General features: G+C 39.9%; 1 protein-coding gene across 1 annotated transcript in view; it reads right to left on the bottom strand.

Annotated features, from left to right (window-relative positions):
• Positions 1-23,353, bottom strand: part of CNGA1 (cyclic nucleotide gated channel alpha 1) — a 43,273-nt gene that overhangs the window by 2,164 nt on the left and 17,756 nt on the right. Inside the window, exons 5-11 of the mRNA XM_029234575.1 lie at positions 10,825-10,945; positions 9,671-9,787; positions 8,628-8,690; positions 3,658-3,699; positions 3,460-3,570; positions 2,077-2,184; positions 1,197-1,303 (exon numbers count right to left, since the gene is read on the bottom strand). Coding sequence (XP_029090408.1) covers positions 1,197-1,303; positions 2,077-2,184; positions 3,460-3,570; positions 3,658-3,699; positions 8,628-8,690; positions 9,671-9,787; positions 10,825-10,931 — 655 coding nt within the window. The 5' untranslated portion in view covers positions 10,932-10,945. The remainder of the gene's footprint in view (positions 1-1,196; positions 1,304-2,076; positions 2,185-3,459; positions 3,571-3,657; positions 3,700-8,627; positions 8,691-9,670; positions 9,788-10,824; positions 10,946-23,353) is intronic.

The raw sequence follows: 23,353 nt of genomic DNA, 5'->3' as shown, positions 1-23,353 counted from the left end.
TTCTAGCACTGTGCTTAATTCCTCATGCCACTCTTTTGTCAGAATCCCAGCCCCACCCTTGAAGCTTGGGTACCTCCTTGCTGTTTGACTATTGTGCATATTCTTGCCTTGCCCCTTCAATGTGAAGCATATGTCCTTTGAGGCTTCACTTTCAGGCTTTCACTTCTCTTTCTTGCCCCTCCCAGGCTTCCTTAGACATCTGGGATTTTCCTTTCTACTAAGCTGCTACCATGCACCTTGTGCGTTAAACCCAGAATTTCAGTACCGTGATATATTTCACTAGGGAAAAATTTGTTTCTCTTCCTATCCTGGTTACCAGAGCTGTGCATAGAACTGAACTGAAGCATTGCTCCAGTGCACTGATATTAGAGAATGTCTTTATTTTACATAATGATTCTTAAAAGCAATACTCTGCATACACAGGTTACCTTTGCATGTGGTAGTATAGAAAATGAGCTTATACCTACTTAACAAGAATACTTAAAGTCGGAAGCTATCAGATCCTGCCCAGATTATTGGTCAATAATGCCTTACCATGGACCACAAAGCTGAATTAAGGATGTACATCCTGTTTCTTATAAAATTTCTGGTACAGCTCTGCTGAGTACAATGACATGTTCCCCCATCCTCTTCAAGGTATCTCTGTTAGGTAGCAATTACCCTTTCCCCACAGAACTGGCAGAATATCTCTGTTCTCTCTATTCCTCTCTCCTGGTATAAACCCAGTGAACAGAAAAATGGAGGAAAGCCATGAATCCACATCCAGAAGGTTGCCTAGTAACATCCTTCTGAATCAGCTGGAGTGGCCTAAGCCTGTGGGTGGGTATATGGTACTCTTGCTTTCAAGAGTGCTTTTTCCTCTAAAAAAAATTTTTGTGAGTCTTTTTTTTTTTTTTGAAGAATACTTGAATTAAGAATTTTCAAGTTGGGCTTCCTGGTGGCGCAGTGGTTGAGAGTCCACCTGCCGATGCAGGGGACACGGGTTCGTGCCCCGGTCCGGGAAGATCCCACATGCTGCGGAGCAGCTAGGCCCGTGAGCCATGGCCTCTGAGCCTGTGCGTCTGGAGCCTGTGCTCCGCAACGGGAGAGGCCACAACAGTGAGAGGCCCGCGTACCACAAAAAAAAAAGAAATGTCAACTTATACATAGAGATAAAAGCATGAAATTGCAAAACATCCAAAACTGAACATATTTACCTGTCCTTGTTCGTACAAACATATCGAGAAGATAGACTATATCTGATAAGTAATCAAGAATGATCCAATATTCTAGGTAATCAGACTGAAGTTCATCAAAACATGCTCTGTAAAAGAAAAACTTGTATAAATAAAATGAAATGGGACCAATTTAAGTAAAAGTCCTCTTTGTATAATTTTTATCACGATGAGAAGTATAACACACTAAGGCGAGGAGGGGCCCTTGAAGTCCATTTAATCAACCATGGCTTTCCCAAATCTATTCCCAAATCTGAGGGTTGGATTTAGTTTTCTCACACTTCTGAATTTCAACATTCTTTCCATTATGCTAGTCAGCTTTGTGAAAACATCAAATGAGAATAAATGACTTCAAGCTAATGTCAAAGTATTTTTGGGTGATACACATTGATAGCCAGGTTCATGTTGACTATTTGTACCCAAAATGCCTTGGGAAATCATGCTTTGTTCTGGATGGCTGAGATGTTTACTGTCTAAAAGACAAGGAACCATAGATATCCCTTGGGAAACACATCTTGCTCTATAAAACCTAGATCCTTGATCTTTTTCCAGTCTTGGCAAAATTGTTTTCTTGCAGGCCAAAGAAAATAAAGTTTCTCCCAAAGTTCTAATTAAATGATTGAGCAATCAAAAGTTTAAAAGCATCCCCTCCCCACCCCATCCCAGTACTGGATTTCCAAGGATATTGGGAACCAAAGCAGCTACTCTTGCTCTTAGGAAAACACATTGAGAATGATGTAACCTCTCTTCACAACCTGTGGTGGAGAAAGGAGGTACGTCCTAAAGAGCTCTAGGCCAAACTGTTAAGTCAGTTAACTTGGAAACTAGAAGTGGTTTGAGATCCACAAAAATATATAGACACCTTGCAATAATCATGGTCCAGTTGTACATGACAGGTAAGGTGATGCAAAACAGCCAGTTGTAATATGTGCTTCCTGAGGGATCAATAACCATGACTTCCTTCTTCTCCCTAGCAGCAATTGGAAATAAAGGGGAAGGTTACCAAGAAACAAGAATCTTTTTATTTCAAATAAAAATTTTATTTCAAATAAAAATCAAATATGGTTATGCCCATCACCCACAACTGATGAATTAGAAATAAGCTGAAGAAGCTCACTCCACAGTGGGAAGACTAGCTTGGCATAAGTGCATTAGTCATAAGAAACTGGTTAGGGAGGGGTGGATAGATAGTTAAATTACTAGTCTTACATTAAACCATACTTTAGACTTTTATTAAAGCCCTTGTTTTACTGTGATGCTGCAGACACTTCTATCACTCCGGCTACTGAGAGAGAACAATGGCATAGATCATGCCGAACTCTGGATATCCCACAGACCCCTTGGGTAGGCAATGGTTGGTGAGACAATGATGATTTTCCCACTCTCCCTACCAGGTAACAAAACAACTGGGGACCACATTGTGAGGGGAAACTCATGGCTTCTTTCTCATCTGTATGGAGAGAAGAATATAACACAATCTAATAAGAAGTGCTTGTTCTTAAGTGTGTATGAGGAATTGAGAGGCAATAGAGGGCAAAAGAAAGAAGGAAGGAACTATATGATCAAATGGACATTTTTTAAAACTTTCTGGTATCAAATTTATATTTTTAAGGATTTTTTTCTTTTATACAACATCAACACATTTCTAACAGGCACAAATAAGTAAAGAGTTTTCTTTAAGTTTAGAAGACAATATTTTCTTTAATAAAAAGCAAAAAGATAGCTCTGAAAATGTCACTCAGCCTTATCCTTGTGAAACTCTAACTCTCAAATGTTTTAAAAAGTTTCTTTCAAATAGCTAATTTTTTGACAGCATTCATACTGCTCTCAAAATTAGGCATGGCTTTTGCAATGAGACTACTTTACTTTGGATTATTTGCCATACAGTATTTATGACTCAAAAATGTTAATGAAATTATTAATTTTTTATTTCGGCCAAAAATATTGATGGTAAGATCCTAGAAACGCAATTTTCTTTGGATCCTAAATCTGTCCCAGTGGTAAGTTTATCTTCACCAGTGCTTAAGGAAGGAAATTAACCATGACGCCGAAAATTCTTGATGAGAAAACTAAGGCTACCATTGCTAATTTTAAGGAAATTTGAAAAAAATTAAATTCACATTTGGTAACAATTTATTTAGTCTTTACACCGGGCCTCTTTACTATAAACTTGTGGGAAATTATCCCTGCATCCTAAACCCATCACAAATTTCTTCCTAATTTCAATGCCAGTAAAAATACTTACTCTTCTTTCTTGTCTTTGCCTTTCTCCTCTTTCTTTTTCTTGTCTTTGTCCTTTTCTTTCTTCTTTTCCTTTTCTGGGTCCTTTTTATTTTTATTTTTATCATCTGGCTTGCTGAAGAAGTGAGAGATGTAGTTGGTAAAATACAAAAATGTTATGGATAGGAAAATGTGGGGTTATTCATGCCAAAGTCTTACTTACCTCTTCTTTTCTTTTTTCTTTTTCTTTTTTTCTTTTGGTTCTCTATAGAAAAAAACCAATATATCACATAATCAAATTACATTCTCACCTCCATTCTTGTTTACCTTCCTCTCCACTGGGCAAGAATTCTGAGCTTTGTGTTCAAAGACCTGCCCCTGTGCTCAGAGACCAGAAATCTGATCTCCTAATGGTGGGTTCAACAAGAAATAGACATGCACCCCGACAATAAACAAATAAAATTCCTGGGAATTAGTGCATGTGGAAAATTGGAGAAAATGGAGGTGGATAAAGGCATAAACCCAGGGAGGGAAATTTAAGAAACAAGAGTCTCCAAAAGTGTACTTTCAAAGTCTCAATGTATATCCAAAAAATGGGTACTTACAATTTAAGCTTCTTGATGTCACTTGTATTTATACTTGAATAAGAGTTTTGAGAATTTCAAGAAAATGCCATCAATTTTCTTTAGAGGGGTAATCCTGACTGAAGCAATGTTTTATGAGCAGACAAAAAGCTCTGTGGTAACAGAGTTACTTCTTGAGTTACAGTTTCTTCTTGAGTGGAGAATACGGGATTAGCGGGCTCTTTCTGCAGTTGGCTTTCTCTATCAGCAGAAGAATGGATTCTGGAGTCAGACAGAGCTAAGGTCATAGTAGGCTGTCATTGTTGGCTCAGATATCTTGGGAAAATGTATTATTCAGACATGAGTGATCAGGCATCTCGTTACCACTGGGATAGTCAGAGAAGGCTGTTAAACGGAAGTAGGTCTAAACCTAGGCCTCAGAGTATGGGTAAGAGTTGGAGAGGTTAAGAAGAAGAGAAAGGATGTTAAAGGGAGGGAGATTTTCAGGTGCAAATATACAAATGAACTTAGTCTGGGTAGGAATGGCCCAGCATAAGTGGAAAGCTGCTACTAAGGAGAAATAGGAGATAAAATTGACAAGAAGATGGGGCTTGGCACCTAAGGTTGTCATGTACAAATAGAAACAGAACATAAAGTTAGATACGGTGGAGTTTATTGCTATGGGAGTACATTCCTATGATACAAGATTTAACACCCTAACATAGGCCCTGGGAGATGGTGCTGGCACACTTCTTGGATGGCTCTTAGAAGCTCAGAAAATGTGACAGCTCAAACTAAGTGAAATATAAATTATAAAATACCATGGCACATGGTGGAGGAAGGTATCAGAAAGATTCAGAGAAGTGGTAGGCTAAAATGGATATACTAAGTAAGAAAAATAGCCCACCAACTGATTATGTTCCCTAAGAGGGCTCAGAGGATATAAAAATGACAGGGAATGTGCTGGTGAGAGGGGCACCAGCATTACTGAGAAGCTCATTGGTGCTGTCCTCTGTAGACCAGGGCTGATAGTGAGAGATGCTGAACCGGGTACAGAACTAGACTTCCCTGAGAGCAATAGGGATGACAGGATCTAGAAATCACAGAGACCAGTGGCAGTGCTTACCCATCAGAAGAGAAACAGGTCTGATAATTTTAATTATCAGTAAGGTGAGCATAGTAGCCAGGGTCTTAACCCACAGAGTGCTACGGCAGAGGTTAACAGAATACCGTATTCCTAGATAGATGGGCATCTTGTTGACTTGTTAGGGTACTGTTTTACATTTATAATAAAAAACAAATTGGGAATGGACGCTCAGGAGGTTAAGGGCAACGTACCCCAATAAAAAGTCACAACCACTTGAATAGTTTCTAAACCTGAGCTAGCTCTCAGAAATGAAACCACCAGTCAGAGGAGAAGCCCAGTTCCCATGAAGAAGGACTCTGCAACACCATGACAAGTATATTCAGTAATGATTTCCCCAGTCTTTCCTCCAAAGAAAACCAATGATCATTTACTTAAGTAACTGTACACTGGGGGTAAAAAAGAATACCTAGATACATTAAAGGCCATTTTCGCACAGGACCCAAGTTGATATTGAGATCCAGGGACTAAAGCGTCATCATGCCCCACCCCCATTAAAGTGAGGGACATATGGTGGTTTGGTAGTAATTTGTGGGGCCTCCACTGGGTCTAAGGATGCCCCCTTGTGGTCATTTGTCCAGTTCCTCCATGTAAACACGGAATGCATTTATTTGGTCATTGGCAGAATGACAATCATCTCCTCATCTCCACTAGTTCCTTGGCTTGTGGAATAACAGCTAACATAGTGGGGAGGACCAAGTGGAAGCCCTAAAGCTGCCTCCTACCTGCTGGCAAAAAGCAATATTGCAACCTGGACATGAAAGGAAATGCAATCCTTAAAGACCTAATGCATGCAGGGGTGGTGCTTCTCCATCACACCCCCGTTTAATTCAATGTCTGGCCCCTATTAAAACCAAGTGGAGGGCTTCCCTGGTGGCGCAGTGGTTGAGAGTCCGCCTGCCGATGCAGGAGACACGGGTTCGTGCCCCTGTCTGGGAAGATCCCACATGCCGCGGAGCGGCTGTGCCGGTGAGCCATGGCCGCTGAGCCTGCGCGTCCGGAGCCTGTGCTCCGCAACGGGAGAGCCCACAACAGTGAGAGGCCCACGTACCGCAAAAAAAAAACCCAAAAAAAACAAATGGATCCTGGTGGATGGCAGCAGACTACTGCAAAATCAACCAAATAGTAGTTCCAATTGTAGTCACTGTGGCAGATGTGAAAAACAATACACTCACCCAATCAGTACCATATTCCTAAGGTTCTGGGTCAATCATGGTGAATGTGTTATTTTGAACCACTATCGGGGAAGAGGGTCAGAAACAGTTCATATTCACATGGGGTGGAAAACAGTATGTATTTACACTATTTTCCAGGGCTATGTTAACTCTCCCTCCCACTGTCATGACATAATCTAGAGGGACCTGGACCATCTGGACATTCCTCAGAGTATCACATTTGTCCACTATATCTATATCAATGACATTATGTTAATTGGGTCCTGAAAGAGGATTATCTAACCATGGGACAGAAAATGACTGCTGACCATGAGCTGGATCCTGCCAGAACTAACAAGTCATAAGGTTGTATTGCAACCTATCACATGATAAAGTGATGTACTTGGGACTGAGCAGGTGGCTCGGCACCCTCGCCCCATGTCATCTATCACTGCTGCATCAAGGCTATTCCTCCCCCCCGACCCATGGCCATATATTGGGCATATAGGAACAACTGATGGAGCATGATCTGTGGGTGGGTCAGCTTAGCATCTGGATGCAAGCCAAAATGAGCTGTTGCCTACAATACAGCCTTACCTAGAGGTGGCCTTAAAAGATAGTGAAGTTAATCTTACCAATGGCACAGCTTTAAGCAGTGCACAATCATCTACTTTGTGGGGAAAAGGCAATGACCCAAATTAAGAATATACAAGGCGGACTTCCCTGGTGGCACAGTGGTTAAGAATCCACCTGCCCATTCAGGGGACACGGGTTCGAGCCCTGGTCTGGGAAGATCCCACATGCCGCGGAGCAACTAAGCCCATGAGCCACGGCTACTGAGCCTGTGCTCTAGAGCCTGCAAGCCGCAACTACTGAAGCTCGCGTGCCTAGATCCCGTGCTCTGCCACGAGAGAAGCCACCGCAATGAGAAGACCGTGCACTGCAACAAAGAGTAGCCCCCGCTCTCTGCAACTAGAGAAAGCCCGCAAGCAGCAACGAAGACCCAACGGCAGCCAAAAATAAATAAATAAATTTATTATTTTTTTAAAAAAAAGAATATACAAGGATTCATGGGCAGTCACAATGCATTGGGTGGTTGGTCAGGGACCTGATGAAAAAATATTGCAAGATCGGGAAAAATAATTCTGGAGAATAGGCAGACTGAATGGACTTTATGGGCATGAGCACAAGGTTTTAAAACCTTTGTATCCCATATTAATGCCCATCAAATAGCAGGTGCCATGGAAAAGAAAAGAACCACCAAGTAGACAGAATAAATCAGCCTGCTGACAAAGACAACCTCTGTCACTGGCATCCCCAGTGCTGGCACAATGTGGATGTGAATGGAGCAACCATTGTGGCAGAGATGGAGACTATACATGGGCCCAACACATGAGGTCCCGTTCACCCAGGCGATTTAACTGCTGCTATTGCTGAATGTCCAGTCTTCCAGGTACAAAGACTAATGTTATGACTCTAAAAGAGCACCATTACTTGAGGAAAGCAATCAGTCACTTGATGGCAAGTTAATTACACCATGGAAAGGGCATCAAATAATCTTGACTTGAATCAATATATATTATGGATACTAATTTGCTTTTTTGCCTCAGGGCTTAGACCAGTGCCACTATCCAGTTTGGGTTGCTGCCAGCTCATAGTTTCCCTCTCCCTTGGCTGGCCTTGGCCGAAGGAAGTCACCATGCTCAAAATTATGAACCCCTTCCTAGTCCTCATACAATGACCGTGCATGGGCACAAAGCCCAGTCCTATTGCCTAACTATGGAAGAACTCTGAAGGGCCATCCCTTCTCCAGAGCTCCCCATAGCATCACATGGCACATCAGCTCTATTCTCTGAAGTTCAACTTCTCCCTCTACCCAATCCTACTCCCCTAACTCCCTTCTAGGTATCATTTCTGAGAGCACTCCCAATAAAGCTCTGTATACAAAGCTCCTTCTCAGAGACTGTCTCCTGGGAAACTTGACCTAAGACACATTGGCTCAGAATGGGAAGGATTAATGATGTTTTATTTATTTTGTCAGCCACCCTAACCCTAACCACATGGTGGGGCAATTTCATATATGCTATAGACATGGTTTTTCTACGCGTATTCAAATACATACATACGTACATACGTATTACTTGTAACATGAGTAGCTACATTTTTCAGGAGGAAATAACCAAATGACAAAATAATGGAAAAACTTTTCCATTGGATTAGATAGAGTTTGCCTAATAAATACCTGCAGTATAACACATTCAGATGTATTTCTACCTTTTTACTGTCTTTCTTTAAAAACAAAGGTTTGGTTTACTATTGTCAATGTACTTACTGCTCTTTATTGCTGCTGTTGTTAACATTGAAAAGTGCAATGGCTCCAGGCAAGTACTGCTCCCTGGCAAATGAAAAAGCACAGTGCAATCATAATAGTCACCATGTGTATAATGTCCATAGTAAATAAAAAGTCTTAAAGAACAAATTCTTTTCAGGTTCTACCCATTACTAACTAGTGCCTAGATAATTTTGGAAAATATAGAGTCTCCATGAAGCATGAGTTGCTGAATAGCAGGGCCATGAACCAAAGTAATTAATAAATGTTTATTAATCAATGCTCACAATGCATCACATTACCATCCTCCACACCCTGAGTAAGCCAGTTTGGATGCTACGAACTCCCAGGAAGCAATTAAGACTTAGATTGTCCGGGAAGATAGGAAGGGAAGACAAGACAAATGAAAATAGTATGAAAGCTGAAGGTGGTCAGTGAGAAAAGAAACAGGAGGGGGAAAAAAAAAGAGGGAAAAAAACAAAGTAGAAGTAAATATGTTTGACAGGATGGGAACCCCTGATCCACACCAATACCACACTCCTTCCGCACTCTCAGGGTCACACGTTTGAAGTTTCCACAAGTGCTTTTTTCCCTAAGGAGTTTTTAGCTTTTCTCGTCTCGTTACTCACCCTAGTGCTCTGCTTCCCTGAAAGTAGGATTGAATGGGAGAGAGCATTTTAGAGAATGACAGCTAAACCCTCTCTCATATAATTGCTTGGAAGAAGGGTCAGAAAGAAGGAGGAAATCAGAGAGGACTTAGGCATGAGGTTTCCTAAGGGACAGACACGGGTCTCAGGGAAAATGATCAGCCAAGAGTGTTCATGGCTTGGAGCCCCATGGACACGAATTATCATCAGGCAGTGGCAGTTTCCCAAGAGAAGAAGAGGGTAAGGAACAGAAGTAGCAATTTACTCCCGAGATCCTGCAGAGTAGCTGGGTAGCGGGAGTGTTGGCCAAGCCCACTGAGTGGAAGAGTGTAGAGCACCTTTCTTTCATCTAAATAATAGTTTAAAAACTGATGCGGAGGGACAGATCATACTGCTCACCTCTGTGATGGCTGTCCCCTTCCATGTCTACTACTTCTAAAGGAATCCCTTGCATGAGCGTTTTCACTCTCTGATTCTTCAAATATAGAGGCACTGCCATCATCATCAGAAAAGGAGCTACGGTTCAATAGGGGGCAGAGATTAACTAGATCAGTGTTTTAAACCCTTGTGGGGGAACATGTCCCATTTCTCATCTCTTTCTCTCTCAAACGAACACAGACAATAGTTTTTAATAAGAGTGAGATGAGAACTGTTCAGAATACACAGAATTAGATAGAGTATATGCACAATCCAGTAAAATACGTGTAATTAAGAAACTACTTTCTAGGTCTTCCATATTCGTATTGTTTGATGCATTGATTAGTTAATATTTATCAAATCGGAAGTATGATATATGTACTTCAGGTCATGTTATACAGTTCTCTGAACCTGTAATAACATTTCCTTCCACTAAAAGTAAATTCAACCACATTTATACAAATTCTATTCATTTATAGGGTGACCACTTTAAATTATACTTTTAAAACACGTTAGCATTTCACACTTTGTATTTTTTCACATTTCTCTATGGTAATGTTATCCCTTTAGTTGTGAAATGTCCCATGAGGAAAGGTCTTGCCAGTGACTAAGGAAATATCTGGCAAAGGTGCATCTAAAGAATCACCACAATAATATCTATGTTCATTTGTTAGATAAGTAAGGCTGTCCTAAAGAATAAATAAATTCACTAAATTAAATAAAGTACAAAGTTCAAGGTTTCAAATTAAAAGTTAAACTGAAATTAAGCTTATTTAAATTGAAGAACTTTGGCTAGTATTAAAAATACATAGGGACTTCCCTGGTGGTGCAGTGGTTAAGAATCCACCTGCCAATGAAGGGGACACAGGTTCGATCCCTGGTCCAGGAAGATCCCACATGCCGCAGAGCAACTAAGCCTGTGCGCCACAACTACTGAGCCTGTGTGCCACAACTACTGAAGCCCGCGCACCTAGAGCCTGTGCTCCACACAAAGAGAAGCCACCACAATGAAAAAGCCCGTGCACCACAACGAAGAGTAGCCCCCACTCGCTGCAACTAGAGAAAGCCTGCACTAGAGAAAGACCCAACACAGCCAGAAAAAAAAAAAAAAAACATAGAAAAAAGCATGCATTTACCTGCATGCTCCATTTTCCATCCTTCTTATTTCCTTTTCAATATCTGGTACAATCACATTGGGGATGTTTACAAAAGAGCGCCGTGTATTGATGATAATTTTCTTCATGGTTAGCTTAATAGCTGGGGAGAAAAAAAGTCTTGTTAGTAGGAAGACTTTTTATATATTTACATATGTAATCAAAAGTTTCACTCTATCATTCTTCTAAGGCTGAAATAACAATCTTATTTCCAGTTATATGTACGAATTATTTTTTAACAGAATACAGTCATGATCCAAGCACTTAATGATCACTAGTCAGGTTTTTGTGTATTTTTTTAAATTCAAGGGTTTTGTGTATTTTTTAAAATTCAGAGGTGTAGAACTCTTTTTTTTTTTTTTTAATTTGTATTTACTCCAGCTTTGAAATATTTAGGCAATGTAGGTGTGGAACAAAACTATAGGGACCTCACAGGCACATCCAACAATTAAGTAACAATGAAAAGCAGTAAAATAAAATACCAAAATGGGTGTAATCAACTGTGAATTTCTACAGGCATTCAGAAAAAAAAAAGGGTCTCAAGTGGTATTCAAATTTCGGAGTGAATAAAGATACAACTGATCCACATTTCAACAAGTCCCCCTAAATTATTCTGATACACATAGTGCTAAGCTTCCCAGGCAACCACTTCAGGCATCAGGAAAACGCCAAGAACAAAGTGATCCTGAACTCCAAATCTGTCCTGGCAGCAGGTTCCAGCCCAGCTTCAGGCAACATGAATGGCACGTGGTCACACTCGCGCTTGCCTTCTTTCCTGAGGCTCTGCCGGCGTCCAATGACAACATTCCTGCACTCATGACTGGCCCCAAGTACTTCACCTGGTCTTCAGTGTGCTGCAGTGACATGGCCTGGAACTTGGAGAAGTTCCTGGTGGGCCCCAACAATGTGCCTGTGCACAGGTACAGCCACTGCTTTCTAACCATGGACACGGAGCCCAGCGTTGAAGCCCTGTCATCCCAAGGGCCCAGCTGTGCCCAGGATGTTCCTCCAACCCCTGCTGCTTGGCAGTCACAGTGCTGTCCTCTGGGGATTTCATCTCTAAGGGTGTTTCCTCCAAACTTGCATGGAGATAACACCTGATGTCCAGGAAAATGGGCCTAGATGGGTGCTAGGTATCCATCCCAGCCTCCCCTCTCCCAGACCAAGGCTCCCCACTAATAAAGTGCTAGGTGTCAGCAGAAAAACAAAAGGACACTGTGGATTTTTAAAAATGCTGCTGTTTCAGTAAGCAAAGAATGTTGTCTGCCATTCCAGTAAACAACAGATGAATGTTGTCCACTATCCAACCATCAGCCACTGCAGACGCCAGGGTAGGTGCGCCCTTGGGGGAATTCAGGATGGAGAAAACAGGATACTGGCCCTTGATAGTTAAGATGTATATCAAAGGAATAATTTCAATGAGCCCAGACTCTTGACTCTTCCCATACATAGAAAAGTACTAAAATCATTAACTTGAGAAGTCTGTCTTTTTGTGATTAGCAGTAATCTTCTGATGTTCGACTACATGATTTTTCTTTTTTCCCAGCAAAAACTCCTATATATTCTTGTTCCTCCCTTACCTCTTTGGATCAGTCCCTCAGAGTTATCTGAGAGGTTGCCTTCCTGGACTATAGTCCTCAGTAATGTCCCCGAATAAAATATAATTCTCAACTTTTAAGTTGTGCGTTTTTTCCAGTCGACAAAACAAAACCCCAGTATCTGTTCACGGGCTCCAAGAACACCAGCTCTTGTACTGAATGTCACTTGCTGTGGTCCTGCTGATGAAGACCCACAGAAGGCCAACATGCTGAGAGGATGACGGGTGCTGGACAACTTCAGCAGGTACCAAACCTCCACCTGATCCTCTGTGGCTGGTTATCCATCCATCCCTCCCCTCCTCCACAACACACACCCCCTAACCTGCACTCCCAGGTTTTTATTATACGGATTGGGGATTTTTCCTTTGTTATTTTTCTACCACCGATCTCTGGGTTTTGGAGGGAAACTTGCCTTTGTTATGAATAAAATAGAAAAGCAAAAACCAAAAAAAGAAAAAGAAAAAAATCATTTGATGTGGGAAAATGTAAAAAGCACACTTCATTTTTTAAAACATTACATCTTCCAGTGAGGATAGCCATAAATAATGCTCTTTATTTCACCCTAGTATTCATACAACTAGCAGCCAGTAGTCAATAAATAGTAAACAGAGAATTTTTGTAATGTCTGTTAATAAAAGTGTGCACATATTTTAAAATGTAATTAAAGTAACTTTTAAAGAAACAACGACTTTAAGAAGAGAATTGTTTCATTGACTCCTTTTCAGCAACAGCATGGATATTCTGGTTATATTGATAGCATGCTGGCTTCCTATTGTCATCAATCACCACTCCTTCTGGGAGACCCCGTGCCTTATGATTAGGAAAAGGAGAATATATGATTATTTCATCCATCACAACATAGAAAAAACTACGTGAGTAAAAAAGATTAAACAAGGACAACTAATATTATCCAATATGTCAGAATGAACCAAACCTGGGCTTTGCTTGGACCTGAAGAAAAAAAGAATCACTTCCCTTGTCCCATAATTTCTTGTTGGCCTAAGTGCTCTACATAGGAAAAAACTTTTTTTTAATATCACACAATCACTTTTTAATACATATTCACTCTAGGAAGAAAGAAAACAGAAAATATAAATAGAAAAATAAAGATACTCAAAATTCCACACCAGACCGTATAATTATTTATCAACACATTTTCTCCACTGCTTTTATGGTTTCCTTTTTCACATTTAGATTTTAATCTATCAAATTTGTTTTGGTGTAAGGTGTGAGGTAGGGATTCAACTTTATATTTTCTAAATGACTAGTCAATAGTATAAATAGCACTAAATCAATAACCAATAGTCCATCTTTTCCCTACTGGTTTGAAATGTCATCATTCTAAATTTGCCTTGTCAACCGTAAAGATTTTGATGGAGTTTGCATTAAAATTATAAAATAAGTTGGGAAATTATTTTCCTCTATGTTTTTGAAAAAGTTTCTACATATCAATCCTACATTTTTATTAATTTCTAGATGTTTTGTATTTTTGTTTCTATTAAGATAGTTAAGATAGTTTTCCCTTGATATATTTTAACTCATTACTTTTGCTATATCATAAAAATATTTTATTTATTTATCTTGAAACCAGCCAACTTAACTGAGCTTTACAAAAATTATTTCTAATAGTTTTTCTGTTACATAATTTCTGTTTTCAGTAATGCAATCATAGTACTTACACAAATTATTCTTTCCTCTTTTTCATGAGTTATTTAGCTTTGATGTCTAGTTACCTTGACTAAAAATTCCAGAACAGAACAAGTAACAATCTTTTTTTTTTTTTTTTCTTTGCCCACGCAGCATGCAGGATCCTAGTTCCCTAACCAGGGATCAAAACCGTGCCCCCTGCAATGGAAGCACAGAGTCTTAACAACTGGACAACTGTCTTAAGAGATACCTAGTATGGTTCTTGGCTTTATGAGAATGTTTTAGAGTTTCACTCTTAAGCATATTGCTGACTGTTAGCTTAAGAGAGATGTTTGATTCATGTTAGAGAAATCTCCATTTATTCACATTTTACCAATTTTTAAAAATTAGAAATTGGAATAAATGTTGATCTTTGTTAAGGCTCTCTTCCTTTTATAGAAATAATCCTTTTTTCCTTTTAATTTTCCCTATTAACATGACGAGCTACTTTAATAAATTATTTTAATAGTTATGGAATAAACTCTTCTTGATTATGGTAAGTTCTTTTCATATGTATTGAATCCTAGCTGCTAATATTTAATTTTTAATTTTTGCATTAAAATTTTTTTCATGTATTAAAGGTAAAATTTGTAGTTTGAGAAAGGATTTTTAATAGTAATTGTTGATTCTTTTCATATACTTTTCAACTCTTTTGGTCTCACAGGATTGTTAATAAGACATCTGAAAAGAACCAAAACATTCTTCTTTTAGAGAATTCATTGCTTTGCTGGTTTTCAAACATGAATCTTTGAATAAAAATTTGCAAATCAAAAGGAAACAACTGCTTTTAGAAAGTAAGTTTCAGATTTCATTTTTAAATGAATCATAAAACTTTCTCCCTTATGTGAGGCTGTAAAAAAACTTCACAAAGCTAAAGCAAAGCAAATGATTGGGAAAATCTTATGAACAATTCAGGCAAAATTAACTTGGAACATAAACTATGAATGCCCAGGAAGCAGTCAGGCTCTGACTTGGGTTCAAAACCTGCCTCTGCCACTTATTTGTTGAATGAATTCAAGTGAGCGTTTTAACCTTGCTGAGCCTTAGTTTTTATCTTTTCCATATCAAATAGCAGAAAGATATGCTGTGTACCCACACACACACAAACCCACACATACAAACATAATTAATTATGACGCAGAGGTTTTCTAAATTTAGTATGAATGATACCTGTGAAGCTTGTTTAAAATGCAGATTCCAGGGCCCTGCTCTCAGAGTATGAATGAGGAACGACATGGGCCCCAGGAAGCTACAGTTTTATCAAACACCGTTAAGTAATTCTATTTCATTTCCTGTATCACACCTGAAGAAACATTACTCTATGCTATTGGCCCTTGGTGCACGACCCCAGTCATATCTGTATTTCTGAATATAGTAGTGGGAAAGATAAAATAATGGTCAAGAAAGGCTTCAAGGCAGGAGGAGGGGGGGAGGGGGAGAGGAAGGACAAGTAGGGAAGGAGGGAAGGAAGGAAGAAAGAGTGAGGGTCTATATTGGAAAAAAGTGAAATTATATTTTCAGATGAAATGATAGTATATGTAAACAACACTAAAAAATCTATAGAAAAATATTAGAACAAATAAGTGAACTTAGCAAGGTCACATGACAAAAAGTCAATGTAAAAAAGTTCATTTTACTTCTGTATGTTAGCAATGAATTAGACAATGAAATTTAAATGAAACATATACATTCCAAGAAATGAATGTCTGTGTCCAATTCAAGAAATAAATACTATGTACAAAGTTCTCTGCCAGGTGCTGTCAGAAAGAAGCCCAAATATCATTATGGCCCTAAAGAGCTCACAACTAATACTGGGGAACAAGACAAGAGTACCACACTGAATAAAAGGTTTGGGACCCATAAAAGAAACTAAAATAAGTGTTGATAATTGTCAGTCACCTCTTCAATTTCGAAGATTATTTTTTCTTTGTTTCAAAATTAGTGAAATATTAAAATATTAAAATTATTATTTTAATAGTGTTATGAGAAAAATTTGAAAGCTGAAAAAAGGGAAATTTGGACACAGAGGGAAGACTGTGGGGATACACAAAGAAAACACTATGTGGGGATGGAGGACTTGAGTGATGCATCCACAAACCAAGGAATACCTGCGGCTACCAGAAGCTAGAAGAGAGACGTGGAACAGATTCTTCCCTCGTGCCTTCGGAGGGAGCATGGCCTCACCAGTTTCTTGATGTGGTACTTCCGGCTTCTAGAATGGAGACAATAAAGCCAATACAGGGTGAAAAGGGATCTGGAGGGTCAAACAGCTGCTATCCAGCACACAGAGATGGCAGGCCAGGGGTGCTGTGGGTCCCAAGGGGAGATGTACTAAATCCTCTGCAGTGAGCTTGAGATAAAGCTTCCTGAAAAGGCCAGGCTAGAGAGATCTTGGACAAAGGGCAGGTACCTGTCCAGCATACCACAACGTGGAGCGACATTCTAGGCAGAAGCAGTAGCAAGTACAGGAAAACAAACATGTGAGAGAGCAGGGTGCCTTCAGGAAACCACAGCAGATTGAGTCATGGAGAATATGGCTCAGTGAGTAAATGACAAGAAAAGAGGTGGAGAGGAAGGCAGGGGTTGATTCACTACCTGCATTGGATGCTCTGTTACCTTAACAAGGATGAGGAGTCCCTGGAGGATTCCAAGTGGGGCCATGTCCAGTTTTCCAATTGCATGAGGCAACAGAAAAGAGCTGGGGTAGGAATCTGTGGAAGGATTACAGGTATCCCTGGGTCCCAACTGATGCAACAGTGCACACGGTGCTGTGATCTCTCACCATGCCTAGTAGTTCAGGTAGGAAAAAACCCAAAAGGCAGATACCTGGAATGATCTGAGATTGGGGTCAGCAGTTGGGGTGGAGGGACAAAGGGGGCAGAGGAGGTAAGGAGAGACTCATCTAAATAAAAAAACACAGACCTTAAGCTGAAGGAGGGACAGGATGATAGGAAGGAAGGATTTATTAGGAAGTTGAAGATCAAGGGCACAAATATCTCAGTAAGGTTGAAGAACAGGTTTAGTGAGAAAGAGAGTAAGAGCTGGAAACAGAGGAAGCTGTGTTCAGGAAATAAGATGCTGTACTAGAGGTTACAGTTGTGGAGGTGAAGCACCTTGGATTCAAGGACTCAGGTGACCACGGTGGAGAGGCTGAAGCAAAGGGAAGAAAAGAATTTGTGAAGCTAGGGACTCAGATGTCTCGGATGCATCACATTTCATAGCTGTGGAGGCTGCCCCGAATGACAGTGAGACTCAGTAGGAAAGGGACGTCTGAATGGTAGGTGCCATATTATTTGATGAATGTGGAGCAGCAATTGGCAGGTCAGCAGATGCCCAAGACCAGCTCCAGTGGGAAGAGAGTGGAAAAAGAAAAGGGTGTAGTGAAGGATTTAGAAAAGGCAGTTGAGAGGTCGGAAAATGTCAGCTTCTTTCTAAGTGGATCAGGTGTGCCTAGTCTGTGCATCATCCGAATCTGTCCAAATTCTAAACAGTTCTTCAGACTTGAAGTGAAATAGTTCTGATTGCTTCGGGGAGAACGCCTCTGGGAAGTGTACGTGAGTCCTTCCCACCTGGGTATGACAGATTTAGGCAGGATGAGAACAGGCAAGTGAGAAAGAACTTCTATGTGTTGCCCATTCTCTGCACCAGTCCACCTCTTTCAGCCTCTGTTACTCACTTGGAGACCACAGAAACAAAGAGACAAAGGTAAGAAATGTCTATGGAGAGCCTGCTCCAGGTCAGGCATTACATCAGGTTAGCATATTTAATTCACGTAAGAATCTGCAGCATGGCTTTATCTTCTCCATTTCACAGGGGAAGATATGAAGCTCAGGGAGGGTAAAGGATTTGCCCAGGGTCATGTGACCACGCTGGTATGCACAAACAGGTTGCAAAGCTCAAGCTCTTTCCTGCACTGCTCAGAACAGGCGTGATATAGGAACTCAGTCACCAATGGCCCCAAGTGACACTTGTTTGTCCCTGCTTCATTCCTATCAGTGCAGGCTTCACACTCCACAGAAGTGTGCTTTTTGGATTCAGTTAATTATTTACAATGCAGTGATATAAACTCAAAAAGCATGTCTTAAAACATTGACTTAAACAAAAGGGTGGCCTTGGGGGTTTTAACTTCCAGTGATATCCTTGAGGAGCCCAAGCCACCACCAAATAATACACTTAAAAAAAAAAAAAAAGTTGATTTGGTAAATAAATATAGCTTTACAATAAGTTCCTAGTGCCCACCAGATGGCTGCCCTAAGCCCTTACTGTGTAGAAATTCTGAATCCACTATTAGCCTTAGGAAAAATACCAGAAAGGATTTTCCTGTAATTTCACTAGACTGACCACTTTAAGAGAAGGGCTACTTTTTGTTTTGTGTTTCATTCATATATATCCTTAGCTTTAAGAACAGTGCATTGAACCTAGCAAGTACCCAATTATGTTTGTGGAAAGAATGAATGAGTAAATGAATTAGTGCAGGTCAAAGGGAGCAGGGATGGAAATGATGAGGAAATGAATCCAAATCATCTCTGATTTGCTTCTACTCCAACCTCTTTTTTAAAGTCTCCTTCCCCACTTCCTCTGTTTATCACTTTCTCCCAACCCATAAAACCCTGGTGCAGCGAGTCAGGACTGTAAGGACACTTGAATCTGATGATCCTGCAGCCACTAGAAAGGTGGCATGGATATGGATCTCACTTTTTCACCAATCAGTAATAAGTTCCAGACTGCCAAAGCGCCAGAGTGCCCCAGCAATTTTTTCCGCTGTGTCCCTCCATTTATAGTAGTAGGACCACATATTACACAGAAATTAGTAATATGCACAGTCCCACATTCAACATCCTGCACTGCTGAGAAACAAACAGGATCGTACTTTCTCCCATTTTCTTCCATAAAGTTCTACCTTCACTTCGATGCAGGTATCTCCCAATTTCACAGAAGCAGCCCTGACCACCTTCCTTGGCTCCTATACTGTATTTCATTCATTAATTCACTGCAAACATTTTGAATACCTCCTATTAGCCAAGCTCCTTTCATTTACTTTCTGAAGCAGCCACTTCAGAGCCCTGTGTCCAGTGTGTCCGAAAATGGACTTTCAATTCTTTCCCTGTCAAACCAGCTCTTCTTCCTGACTTGGCCATTTCTGGTTGCAGAATCATTGTTCTTTCATGCACTTAATTCACTGAAAACTTGGAGCTCATTATCTTTAACTCTTTCCTTCCCACCCAGTCACTCTGTCATAGAGTCTTAATATACCCTATTTTGCAATTGCTCCGCCTACACTCCCACTTTTTCATTTAATTATCACTAAGGTTTATTAGGTGCTTGTTACCTCTTATCTTTGACTAAGTCTGTTACCTGATTTATTCATCCCCAGCCTCACCCACCCTCCAATTTATCCTGCAAAGTACTCCCAAATTAATCTTCTTAAGGAGCATATACTATCATATTCTTGTTCTAGAACCTTCAAGATTTCCCCATTGTCTACTGAATTTATTACCCTTTCTTCTGCAACGGAGGCCCGATCTCCCTTCCTCCCTCCCTCTCACTTTCTTCCTCCACATTTATTCCTTCCAAAAAGACAGGATGAAATACTATATAGGCATTAAAAATAAAAAAATACTTCTAGATGAACAGGTATTAAAAGTTCTTAAAGATACAGTATATTACCATACATAGGAAAAAATAAAAAAATATATATATATTCATGTGTGTTTGTGTGTGCAGAAAGAGAAAAAGATGCAAGAAGAAAGCGGTAACAGTGATTTCCTGCCTCTGAAGAAGGCAAAACATGGATGAGACTGGGCACTAAGCATAGAAAGGGGTATACCGTATTTTCTGAATATTGTATGATATAAATTAATGACTTAGTGGATATGTATAGTGACCCCCATTTCAAAATGCAAAACAGTACAAAAATTATATTATCTATACTTCTACCACCAGGAATTTACGTTAACTTTTGTCTTTTGTCAAATTTGCTGCCCCACTTTGAATGGCATGTGAAAAAAAATAAAACTTTATACCTAAAGTTAAAGCCCTTTTATCAAGCTGCCACTTCCCAGTTCCAACCTTGTCTTCCCTCTACCCTCTACCCAGAAGCAACCACTACTGTAAATTTGATGTGTATCCTTCCAGCCCATTCCACCCTTTTACATACTTACATAAGCATCCATAACCAATGCATAGCTTGGGACATGCTGTTTAAGTGTGTAAAGCAGTATCTTCCCCTGTGTATAATTCTGCAACTTGCTTTTCCACTCAAAATTATGTTTTGAAAATGATCTATGCTAATATACATAGAGCCATTTCATTTTATAATATTGTTTGTTAACATTGTAACATATATGTATCATATATTGTTCCTTTTTTCTATTCGTCCTTCCTCTTTCTATTAATGAAAGATTGGTTCTTTCCAGTTTTTTTTTTGCTATTATGAGCAGTGCTGCAATAAAAATCCTTTGCATGTCTCCTTAGACACTTGTACAAGAGTGGTCCTTATCTACAACCAGAAGTGGAACTGCTAGTTCTAGTTTCAGTTTCAGAGCCAGCCAAATTGCTGCCCAAGGTTGTGTATCATTTTACATTCTGTGAGCTCTATACAGGTATATTATTTCCCCCACACCTTGACCGACCCTTAACATTGTCAGATTTTAGGGGTTTTTGCCCCAGTTTGATGAGACAAATTTCTTTGCACTATGGCTTTTGATTTGCATTTACTAATGAAGTTGGACAAACTCTCATGTGTTTATTAGTTATTTGGATTTCTTCTTTGTGAATTAGAGGTTTATATTCTTAGGCTTCCCTGGTGGCACAGTGGTTAAGAATCCACCTGCCATTGCAGGGGACACGGGTTCAATCCCTGGCCGGGGAAGATCCCACATGCCGCGGAGCAACTAAGCCCGTGCGCCACAACTACTGAGCTTGAGCTCTAGAGTCCGCGAGCCACAACTACTGAGCCTACGTGCCACAGCTACTGAAGTCTGCGCACCTATAGCCCATGCTCGGCAACAAGAGAAGCCACGACAATGAGAAGCCTGCACACCGCAATGAAGAGTAGCCCCCGCTCACCGCTACTAGAGAAAGCCCATGTGCAGCAATGAAGACCCAACACAGCCAAAAATAAATAAATAAATAAATAAATTTTTAAAAAAGAAGTGCATATTCTTGGTCCATTTTTTTTTTCAGTTCAGTTCTTTCATCCATTCAACACATAGTTAATGCCTGCTATGTGTCAGGCATTAATATTACCTCTAAGGGAATATGTACCCCTGGCCCTCTATTAATTGCAATTTAATTTTACCTTTCTGAATTAAGCATAAGATTCTGCGATCTACTAATGCCATTCATGCACTTTACTAACATGTAAATCCCTTAAATCATTTAGCAACAAATATTTGTTTACCAGTGTACGGCATACAAAGCAATCTAACTTCTATATTCTCATTTAATTATCATCACAACTATGTTGTGACTCATAATGGACTTTATTATGTCACCCAAGCAGTGAACTACTTCTGGATAAAACTGATAACTGAACTGAGGAATCCAGTTGGCAAGGCTGGCAGAGTTCACAGACTTTAAAGTATCATCTTTAAACAAAGACAGTTGTGTATTACACAGCTCAGAGCACCCACACCACTTAATTATTTGAAGATAACCAAAGATGATTCGACATGTATGAGGATTCCTGTGTATTGGTGCTTTCTGGAGTAGAATCGTTTGTGAACGTCCCAAAAGACTGGATAAATGGTATACTTGGTATTTATACATTATTTGTTATATTGACACTAATAGGTAAATAGGTACTTTTTTTAAGATAAATGATGCTCTCTTCTCCATTAGTGCAAAGCTTTTTTAAAGAAGGTACTGTAATCGGCCGATGCAACCAGTAAAATTCAGGCCTCGTAAAAAAGTGCAGAACGATATGCAGTAAACTGTAAATAACAGTTACCTCTGGAGGCTGGATCTCTGTGTTGTTTGAATTTTATACAATGAACACAAATTAATTTTATAATAAAAGGAAAAATTTTGTGATTTTTCTTCAAAAGAACATTATTTAACAACTTCTAGAAATCTTTGTAATATACTGTTAAGCAGAAAAAGCAGATTGTTGAGCACTATTTATAGCATCATATTGTTTTATTAAAAATTGTGCATCTGTGCATGGAAAGGATACACACTTTAATGTTCAACGTTAAGTTTTTAGTGATGGGAATCATCATTTTTGCATTCTTCTTTGTATTCTTCTGTATTTTCTCCTAATTTATTTATTTATTTATTTTCAGTATGCGGGCCTCTCACTGTTGTGGCCTCTCCCTTTGCGGAGCACAGGCTCTGGACGCGCAGGCTCAGCGGCCATGGCTCACGGGCCCAGCCGCTCCGCGGCATGTGGGATCTTCCCGGACCGGGGCACGAACCCGTGTCCCCTGCATCGGCAGGCGGACTCTCAACCACTGCGCCACCAGGGAAGCCCCCTCCTAATTTATTTTTTAATGAGAAAGAAAAGGTAGTATTTGAAATGGGATTTTGTTTAGTAGCAAAAATAATTAATGTCTGCATTTTTGCTTTAAAATAAAGTTTTCCAGTCCTTGCCCAATCTCAGTATCCAACTGCAGAGCTAAGGTTATTTCTTACTATTTAACAATGCTCCCAGAGCTGTGTAACCATCCAGAACAGGCTTTGCTGGCTCTGCAACCGAGAGGCGGCCAGTGCCTGAAAATAACCATCTCCTGTTTGGCAGACACTTAGGTTCTGGCCCCAGCTCTTCAGCAAAATGCCAGCGAGCCCTTGACAGAGATCTTTCTGAGCTTCAGTTTCCTCTTCCGTAAGGTGGAGATGCTAATACCTGCCCTGCCTACTATAATGATTCTCTATGGGGAGCTAATGAAAACTATACACAAAGCAATATTGAAGGCTGTGAAGATTTATACAGATGCAAGTTGATGATGTTGTTATATAACCTCCAAGCTCAGAGAGAGAGAGACAACCGTCAACTTTCTTATGGAGACAAAGAGAGCTAACATGCTTAAAATCAGCTTTCTTTAACCCCTCCCTCCTTGAACTATCACTTTGAGAAGTCAAATCTGTCAAAGCAACTATTTAATTATTATCATTTAATTATTATCGTTAGACGATCATAAGCAAACTGTAATTCTCATGAAGACTAAAATAGAACTGACACAATACTGTTGCTATGTGTGCCCATAGCAAACGCAAGGATGGGTCCG

The sequence above is a fragment of the Monodon monoceros genome, unplaced genomic scaffold, assembly GCF_005190385.1.
Source record: "Monodon monoceros isolate NGI ecotype Baffin Bay Population unplaced genomic scaffold, NGI_Narwhal_1 Super_Scaffold_20, whole genome shotgun sequence".
Lineage (NCBI taxonomy): Eukaryota > Metazoa > Chordata > Mammalia > Artiodactyla > Monodontidae > Monodon > Monodon monoceros.
Note: the sequence above shows the minus strand (reverse complement) of the source record. Positions and strands in the feature narration are given on the sequence as shown.